Raw genomic sequence first — 9,993 nt, 5'->3', positions numbered from 1 at the left:
CATGACTCTGGACATTCAAGCCCGGCCTCAGGTGGTCTCCCTCGACAGGGTAAAACCGGCATACCTGGAGGTCGACACCCCTGCTGCACCTGCCACAGAGTCCTCTGTCTTCGTCCCTCACCCACCTCGTGCCAAGCCTCGCCGCACCGTTACCTGGGCTACTCCCCTCTCTGTGTCTCATTCTCCGTCAACCCGTCTTCGGGGAGGGGGAGCCCTGTAGCAGCCGCCTATCAGCATCGCCCATCGACAACGAGCGCAATAAATGGGACGCGAGCTCACGGGGCCGCTTCTGCGTGCCAGTGCGCTTTCGCATTCCTTCTGGCAACGACAGTCAGTCTAGTTGTCCTTGCTTGTCTCCCGAGGTACACGCCACAAGCTCTTTTCCGAAAGAGAGGAACATGCGTTTAAAGCTACGGGGAGTTGAAAATAGAGTTGATTCAACCATACTCAGGGAGGTTATCAATATGAAAAACAATCTCAGCATCCTAGAGAACGAATTTAAAATTTTAAATCAAGTTAAGCAGGGATCAGTCAGTAATTTCATTGTGGAGGTGAGCCCTGAGAAGGCGGCACTTTTGGTGAAAAAGGGAAGGCTTCACACGGGCTGGTCCTCGTGCCGGGCGCAGGAGATCATTAATGTTAGAGCTTGCTTCAGGTGCCTCACATATCGTCATGGAACAAGTATGTGTATGGAAAAACACATAAGGTGTTTTAGATGTGGCGATGTGGGGCACTTGGCGAGGCAGTGCACTCGGGCACGAGGGGCAGACTTGTGTGCTGCCTGCCAGCGTGAGAACGCGTTAAGGGGTACGGTGTATGGGGTAGATCACCCATTCAACACAACAAGGTGCCCTCTGTTCAGAAGGGAGCTGGAGAAGCTGAGGGGGGACCATCGGGGATAGAGGAAAATTTTACAATCAATTTGGTTAGTTCATTCTCAAGCATTGGTACTAGACACTCATTTTTTCAATGACCCAATTACGATTCTTACAATTTAATGCAGGAAGGGCCGTCATGGAGACCATGTTACTATTCTGTTGAGAGCACGCGGTAGATTTCGCACTGATACAGGAACCATATCTCTCTAATGATAAATTGTTTTGTCCTCCCGATGGAATGGGTATGGTCTACGGCGCTGCTGGAGCGAAGGTGGCAGCAATGGTTGGTAATATACAGGGTGAGGTGTTTCCCTATAAAGTCACAGGTAACTTTTTGGTGCTCATCATCACGGTGGGTGGACGGGAAGTTGTGGTTGTAAACGTATACATAAGCCCTACCTCAGCTTTCCAGCCAGTGGTGCAGGACCTGTGTCTTATCCACGGTATTCTTTCTGATAAAATGGTTATTGTATTAGGTGATCTCAATCCTAAAAATCAGTTATGGGGGGAAATAGAAACGACGACAGGGGGGATAATCTGGTGGATTATATTCTAGCCAACGATATGTCGATTGTGAACCAACCGAGAACACTGTGAACCTGCCATTCACGCAATGGTGAATCATGGATTGATGTCACGTTGGTTACTGAGAGGCATTTTCGTGCCGGATTAGATTGGACAGTTCATGATGTTGTAACAGGTAGTGATCATCGGTTCATTACATTTACATGTTTTGGTAACAACTACAAAGGTAAATTACAACTCACGGCAATAGGGAGAAATAGGTGGAGAGATGCCATTATTAGAGACGAATGGATATTTTTAATTAGAAAACAATGTATTCGAGATGTTCAACAACTTGAGAATATTGTGAAAATCATGCAGCACCGTATAGAACAATATCGTGCTAACGAGTTAAGGTGGGTTAGGAATAAAAAGAAGATGGTCGACTGGTGGTCAGAGGAATTAAGTTATCTTAGGAAAAGAGTGCGCGCGATGCGCAGGCTATGCCAGAAGGCTAGAGGTAGTACTAGAATTCATCTTAAGGATAAATATTTCAACTTGTTTAAGACCTATAAGGCCCAAACTGTTAAGGCTAAGGATGCTTCTATTAATAATAGAATTAAGAGTATCAATCCAGTTAATCCATTCGGTACCATTTATAGAGAATTTATGGGGGAAGGTAAGCAGAGCAGGGTTATTTCGGCAATCCGTTGCAGTGTTGGTTCAATAACTAAAGACTTTAATGAAACTTGTACTATGACTTTAAACACAATTTACGGGGATGACCAGTTGGTTATTGAGGACTGGGATAGGCATCATGGGAAACGTGTTGGACATATTGATGGTAGTTATCACGATAAACCGTTCGGTGTTAAAGAGGTAAATGAGGTCATTAAATCCCTTAACAGAAAAGTCGATAAGGGTATTGACTTTTCCAGCATTGACACCTCGGAAACATTGCAGGGTATACACGAGAATTTTTTGACTTGGATCATTAATAAGTCTTTCGCACTGGGAGGCTTCCCACGTGACTAGAAAGTGGCGAAAGTCATTCTGATGATGATTATTATTCAGGTTTTTATGGCGCACGGACAACTAGGGTCATAGTGCGCCAAAGCTATGGTGAAAAGACAATGGGGATGGTTGGTGACAATGTAAAAGCAGCAAGATTAAACTAAAACCATAGTTTTAGAAATGTTTAGACAGTAAAACAAGGTACATGAGCAGCTGGGTAAAACTATATTGCATTTAAATAGCCAACATCTTTAAAATAGTTAAAAACTCTCATGAAGGGTAAAAGAGGCTCATCACCCAACAACAAGGCTGGATGAAGTGGCAACTGATATCTGTAAAGCTCTTTAAAGTGATACTGACGATGAGGTTCATGTGCAAGACACGTGATTAGGATGTGCAGCACAGACAGCTGCTCCCCACACTGCGTACGTTCCGGTGGTTCCTCCCGGCGCAGTAAAAAACCATGTGTGAGGTGTGTGTGACCAATGCGTAAGCGACTAAAAACTACTGAATGGAGACGATTTTTAAAACTCGGTATGCTTCCTAAAATTGTGTTTTTTGACATCCAAAGCTTGTTGTTTTCTCGTGTAGCCCACTCTCGTTGCCATTTCACATTAATTTTCCTCCTCAGGACTGACCTAAGGTCTTGAGAGGGACTCTCCAATAGGCTCACTTCAGAAGAGAGCGCAGCTGCAGCTGCTGCATCTGCGAGTTCATTGCCGGGTATCCCAACGTGGCTGGGAACCCAGCAAAAACCTAAACAGAGACCTTTTTTGATTACCTTGGTTGCAAGATATCGGGCCCTTAATACAAGGTGATTTTTCTGTTTCTGTATTGTACAGATGGCTTTAAGAGAACTGAGTGAATCGCTGTAGATGATCGAAGACTTGATCTGACGGTCTAGGATGAAGCTAAGCGCCATGATTATTGCATATAGCTCTGCAGTAAAAACTGATGCAGAGTTTGGAAGCCGCTGAGACTTCGTGCAAGATTCAGTAACCATTGCACAAGAAACGCATGTGTGTGTGTTTGACCCATCGGTATAAAAAGCAGTGTGATCTCCAAAGCTTTCGGCTACATAACTGAATTCTTGTTGGAGCACACATGGTGGAGTGCCATGTTTGTTATATTTAGCTAAAGAGTAATTGCATTCTGGAAGTACGTCCCACGGCGGAGCTCCCACACACGCTTGCAAAATTGGTGTGTGATACTCAATGAACTCATACGTTTCGATTCCCTGTAGCACACGCATACTAAAAGGAGGTATAACTGTGGGTTTGCTGAGAAAGAACTGCTTAAACCGTGTCTCCCTCACAGACTGGAGTGCAGGATGTCCTGGATAGCCTTTCACTCTAAGCGCATATGATGCTGAGAGGTAGAACCTACGTCTCTCCAATGACCACTCCTTGGATTCGACATATAGACTCTCAACTGGTGATGTACGAAAGGCACCAGTTATTAAACGCAACCCCTGGTGGTGAACTGGGTTCAAAATCTTGAGAGCAGATTCGCGGGCAGATCCATAGACAATGCACCCATAGTCCAATCTTGACCTCACTGTCGAAATGTAAATTCTATGCAACGTGTCACGATCTGCGCCCCAGGATCTGTGTGACAGCACCTTTAAGAGGCTTAGGGACTTGATGCATTTAGTTTTAAGGCTCTTAATGTGCGGTAGGAAAGTAAGTTTGCTATCAAACGTGACCCCAAGAAATTTGTGCTCACTCTTAACAGTGAGGTCCTGCCCATTCAGCTTAAGAGTAGGTGAAGGAAGCATTCCTCTGACCCTAGAGAAGTGAACACAGACAGTTTTCTCGTGCGAGAACTTAAACCCATTTTCGAGGGACCATGTGGTAAGCTTGTTTAGAGCTAGCTGCATCTGACGCTCGCATATTGCTAGGTTTGTAGAAGAATATGATATTTGAATGTCATCTACGTACAAGGAGCATGACATGGAACGAGGAATTACATTGGCTACTGAATTGATTTTCACAAGGAAGAGAGTAACACTCAGGACAGATCCCCGTGGCACTCCATTCTCTTGAACCAGAACACGAGATAGCGTCGTTCCAAGTCGTACTTGGAATGTCCTGTTTTGTAGGAAGTTCATGACGCACCTGAGTATGCGCCCCCTGATCCCAAAAGAGTACAGATCTTGTAGGATACCATACCGCCAAGCGGTATCGTATGCATTCTCAAGATCAAAGAAAACAGAGAGGCAGTGTTGTCTTCGGACGAAAGCTTCACGTATCATTGTTTCTACTCGAACCAGGTGGTCCGTTGTGGACCGCCCGGCACGAAAACCACACTGAAGTTTAGAGAAACATTTGTTTTCCTCTAGAAAATGGACGAGCTGACCATTGACCATACGCTCAAATGTTTTGCCGATGCAGCTTGTGAGAGCGATAGGTCGATAGCTAGTTGGATTTGAAGGGCCTTTTCCAGGTTTTAACAGTGGAACAACGGTGGCAGTTTTCCATGCGAATGGTAATGTGCTGTCTGCCCAGATTCGGTTGAAGAAACGAAGCAAGCATTCTTTCGATGTTTCGGACAAGTGCTGAAGCATGGAATATGTCACTCGGTCTGGACCAGCTGAGGTAGTCTTTGCTGAAGAGAATGACCTCTGCAGCTCTATCATAGTAAACGGCTGATTATATCCATGGTCGTCCCCGCCACTCATTCGAATTGTCTTCTTCTCTGCAGTGTCTTTGATCTTAAGAAAGTTTTTACTATAATGAGATGAGTCAGAAATTCTTTGGAAATGCTCCCCAAGCGCATTCGCCTGCTCTTCTAGGCTTTCACATACCTGACCGTTAACTTCTAAAAGAGGGACGGAATGACTGATGTGTTCTCCTCTGATTTTGCGAAGTCTGTCCCATACCACTTTGGATGGGGTGTTACAAGACAGAGACGATACAAAGGCGTGCCAAGAGGACCGCTTAGCTTGTTTGCGTGTCCACCTGGCCTTTGCTCTTGCCTTTTTAAAAAGTAGGAGATTTTGTGATGTGGGGTACCTCCGAAATGTGCCCCATGCCCGATTTTGCAGTTTGCGAGTTTCCTCGCATTCACTGTTCCACCAGGCTTTAGGTCGCTTTGGGAGACGACCAGAAGCCTGGGGAATGAATTTCGTTGCTGCATCGAGGATGATGTTACTAATAAGATTGCTAGAGTCCTCGATCGTCACCGCATCAATAGGAATCAGAGAGAGGTCACATTTTTCAGAAAACTGATTCCAGTCGGCTATTTCAAATTTCCACCTGGGAGGGCGTGTCGTCAGAGTGTCGACTAGAGTAAGGTATTTTAACACCACTGGGAAGTGGTCACTTCCAAGTGGGTTTTGTTTTACAGTCCATTCTACCTCCTGAAACAAGGATGGACTGCAAAAAGACAGGTCTAAGGCTGAGAGAGTCTGACTTGAAGAATGTATGTATGTAGGTGCCCCTGTGTTTAAAAGACAGATGGATGTTGATAATAAAAATTTCTCTAACATTTTCCCTCGAGTGTCAGTTCTTGTACTGCCCCAAAGTGGATTATGAAAATGTCAAAGAAAAGGATTAAGAAAATGATTTATGTCAAAGAAAACAGACGCGCAGCGATTTCCTCTGACAAAAGCCTCTCGAATTGTGGATTCCAATCGGATGAGGTGGTCTGCTGTCGAACGTGCATTTCGAAAACCACACTGGTTATTATTAAGACAGTTATTAACCTCAGATAGTGCATCAGCCGGTTGCTAACTATCCTCTCGAAAGTTTTTCCCAGGCAGCTTGTCAGTGCAATCGGTCGGTAACTGGTTGGGTTTGAAGCATCCTTCCCAGGCTTCAGGAAGGAGATGACCGTTGCTACCTTCCATGTTGATGGCATTTGGCCCTTTTCCCAGACATCATTAAAAAACTTGAGCAAACATTCTTTAGATTCGCTTGACAGGTGAGTGAGCATAGAATATGCAATGCGGTCTGGCCCCGGGGCACTGACCTTTACTGACGACAGTGCTCTCAGGAGCTCTACCATGGTAAAGGGCTTGTTATATTGAAGGTTTTCTCCACCTGTGACTGGAATGACTTGTTTTTCACTTTGTTGCTTTATGGAGAGGAAATTCTTGTTATAATGAGAAGAACTCGATATGTTGTGAAAATGCTGACCGAGTAGGTCAGCCTGCTCGCCCAAGTTCTGACATGGGGCCCCATTTACTTGAAGTAAGGGGATAGAAAAGCCTGTATAATCTCCTTTAATTTTCCGAAGTCTATCCCAAACGACCTTTGATGGAGTGTTGTGTGTTAAGGAGGAGATAAAACTGCACCACGAAGAGCGCTTTGCCTGCTTTCTCGTCCATTTGGCTTTCGCACGTGCTCTTTTAAATACAAGGAGGTTCTCTGGAGTGGGGTATCTGCGAAAGATATTCCAAGCTCTGTTCTGTTGTTTGCGTGTTTTCCCACAATCGTTTGTCCACCAAGGTTTGGGACGCTTGGGGAGACGGCCAGATGTTTGTGGTACGGATTTCAAAGCAGCATTTATTATTGTATTCGTGATAACATTATTTGCTTCTTCAATGCTAGTGTCCTCAAAAGATAATGACACAAGGTTGGCGTCTTTCTGAAACAAGTTCCAGTCTGCTTCAGAAAGTTTCCATCGTGGAGGTCGTGACCTTAGAGAGTTCGTTGGACCACGAAATTTTATAATGATAGGAAAATGGTCACTACCACGAGGGTTTTGCTCAACTGTCCACTCCAGACGTGAAAAAAGTGTAGGACTGCACAGCGAAAGGTCTAAAGAAGAGAAACTTTGCGTTGAAGAATTTATGTATGTTGGTAACCCTGAATTTAGGAGACATATTGGCCTTGAGAGAAGAACCCTCTCCAACATTTTCCCTCGTCTATCTACTTTTGGGCTGCCCCACAAGGGATTGTGAGCGTTAAAGTCGCCTGAGATGATGTAGGGCTGAGGAAGTTGATCGCATAGCTTTTCAAGTTCTCTTTGTTCTATTAATGATGATGGTGGCAAGTATAATGAACACACTGTCAAGACAGTGTCAAGGCAGACTTGAACGGCAACTGCCTCCAAGTCTGTGACAAGCGGAAGTTGTCTTGCAGCTATACTCTGCGGGAGGACCACAGCCACTCCGCCAGATGCACGACTCCCAGTTGTACGGTCCTTCCTAAAAATATTATGTCTGCGGAAAGGATTATAATTTTCTTCGTGTAAGTATGTTTCTTGTAAGCAGAAGCAGACGGCACTGTACCTTTCAAACAGGTCATGTATATCATGTATGTTAGTGTGAAGGCCTTGACAGTTCCACTGAAGGAATACTTGCCCCATAATGAGAGTGTGAATGGTAAGTAAAGGGACCAACAACTTAAGAGTTACTACGTGAAGCATAACTTATGTTTAAGGTGGCAGCACCCTTTGGGGGACAGGCCTTCGCTGCTCATTGGGAGGGGCGTTAGGCTTTGAGCCCCTACCTCTCCCTTTATCTCTTCTCTCTCTTTTTTCTTTCCCAGGCAAGTTGGATACACTCGATGAAGACTTCTGCGACATGCAGTCATCCTCATCGACGTCCATACTATGAGATATTTGGGAAGGGACCTTTACGTTCCCGTCCCAGACAGACTGTGCGCCATCGACCTTGGACGAGGTCGTGGCTCCTTTGTTGTGGCCAGTCTCTTGATTGGCCACTGGCAACGTGGGAGGCACTTGTGTGTCTCCCACATCCTGCTGGGGGGTGTGGAGTGGAGTCTCAGTTTCCTGAAAACAGGTCTGAGTCTCCACAGACCTCCTCGGTGGTGCCACCCCCCTGCGCACCACGTCGGAAAAACTACCCTTCTTTGCAAAGTCAAGTTGTGCCTTTGCAGCTTTGTATGTGAGATTCTGTTCGGTCTTGATTCGAATTATCTGCTTCTCGTCTTTCCAACGGGGACATGATCTTGAGTACACCGGATGGTTTCCCTCACAGTTTGCACAATGGAATTCGTTGTTACAGGTTTCTGGTGTATGGTCCTTCCCTGCACACTTTGGGCAAACAGGATGGCCACGGCAGACTTGTGAACTGTGCCCAAAGCGCTGACACTTAAAGCAGCGCCTTGGGTTTGGGACGTATGCTCTTACATTACAATTAAGGTAGCCGGCGTTGATACTTGAGGGCAGTGAGTGAAGTTTGAATGATAGTATGATATGTTTAGTCGGGATCTCTTTGCCGTCTCTGCGGATGAATATTCGTTTTGCTGTGACAACTCCTTGTTCGTTCATACCGTCTTCAATTTCAGATTCAGAACAGGAAAGCAGTTCATCCTCTGAAATTACGCCCTTTACAATGTTCAGTGTACGATGTGTACTGACTGATACAAGTGTGTCCCCTATCTCTTTCAGTGCCTGAAGTGCTATGCTTTGCTGCTTTGTATGTACTTCTACTTGGATGGAACCAGAGTTCAGCTTTCTTGCTTGATAGGATTTGCCTATGACCTGTTCAAGAACTTTGGCCACGAGAAATGGTGATACTTTTGCCAGTGAGGTGTTTTCGTCACTTGCCTGAATAATCAAGAACTTGGGGAACCAGGGTTCTGGCGATAGGTCAGTGATGCTCAGTGTCTGTCTCTCGGTGCGACTCGTTTTGAGGAGCCGATCAGGTTTTTTTTGTTTTGATGTATCCATACAAAGAGTGTTGAGATTCTGCGCAGTAGGTGTGTCGCCCACCATCGAGCCCAACTAAGGGAACGTGCCCCGCACGCTAACACGTACCTCTGCACTATACCCTAGTGCAGGTTTCAAAAGAGTGAAAAAACTGCACAAGGTTGGCCCTCGCCACCAAAGAAGGGGAAAAGGAAAGATGAGAAGGAAGGATAGAAAAGAAGAAAGCAATGAGCGTGGGAGATGGCGACTAAACTGAATAATCCTGGCCGGGCCTTCCAGGACCACCCGTCTATGGGAAGCAGAGGCCAAAGTTTTGTTGGAAGTGTGGGCCTGTCAAAAGTCAGTACTATATTTCATGTGGTGATGTACTCCCCATTTTTACGGATTTTGATTTTGCGTACATCAACGACGTCCTGGTCCCTGAGCTCCATCAAGATTTCTTCAGGTGGAACGTCAACCAACTCAAAAACTGAGATTACACCCTGCAAGTGTTTAGTGTTTTATGCATCGAAGCTGCAATCTTTACTCCCATCATTTCATGAGCGTTCAATATACGGTTGCAGTCGTTCTCATCCGTGCATTTTATGAGCAAGTCCGCAGATCTGATACGTTTTATTTCCGTGATATTTTTAGACAGGGATGCCACCGCTTTTTCAATAAAAAATGGTGACATCTTTCCCAGTGGTACGTTTTTCTCTTTTTCGGAGTCTGCACTAAACAGTACTATGTACTTGGAAATGAATTGTTTAGATGCACTTTGTAAAACTTCGGTCCGCGAAGCGACCACGATCTCTAGAGAGGAAGAAAATTTAACCTTAGAGGTTTGTTGAAACGAGTATTCCAAAGAGTCGCCCGTACTTCATACTCATACATACGGGAAGGTCCTGGAGTTTTGACAACCCATGGGCCGGAGCTCGACCAATGCCCCGACCGCCACCATTCAAGGTTTCTACCCTTCGCCTTACATCCCCTCGGC

At 45.4% G+C, this 9,993-nt stretch overlaps 1 protein-coding gene across 1 annotated transcript; it reads right to left on the bottom strand.

Moving 5' to 3' along the window:
• Positions 1 to 7,778: 7,778 nt before the first annotated feature.
• Positions 7,779 to 9,083, bottom strand: LOC135380929 (uncharacterized). Its single transcript, XM_064612525.1, has one exon. It carries the CDS (start codon positions 9,081 to 9,083, stop codon positions 7,779 to 7,781), a length of 1,305 nt encoding a protein of 434 aa, XP_064468595.1.
• Between the last annotated feature and the right edge of the window lie 910 nt (positions 9,084 to 9,993).

Source organism: Ornithodoros turicata, chromosome 1 (genome assembly GCF_037126465.1).
Source record: "Ornithodoros turicata isolate Travis chromosome 1, ASM3712646v1, whole genome shotgun sequence".
NCBI classification, from domain to species: domain Eukaryota; kingdom Metazoa; phylum Arthropoda; class Arachnida; order Ixodida; family Argasidae; genus Ornithodoros; species Ornithodoros turicata.
This window is presented reverse-complemented; position numbering and strand designations above follow the sequence as displayed.

Coding starts and splice junctions, on each gene's coding strand:
- LOC135380929 (XM_064612525.1), bottom strand. CDS start 9,083: ATGGTGGGCGACACACCTACTGCGCAGAATCTCAACACTCTTTGTATG.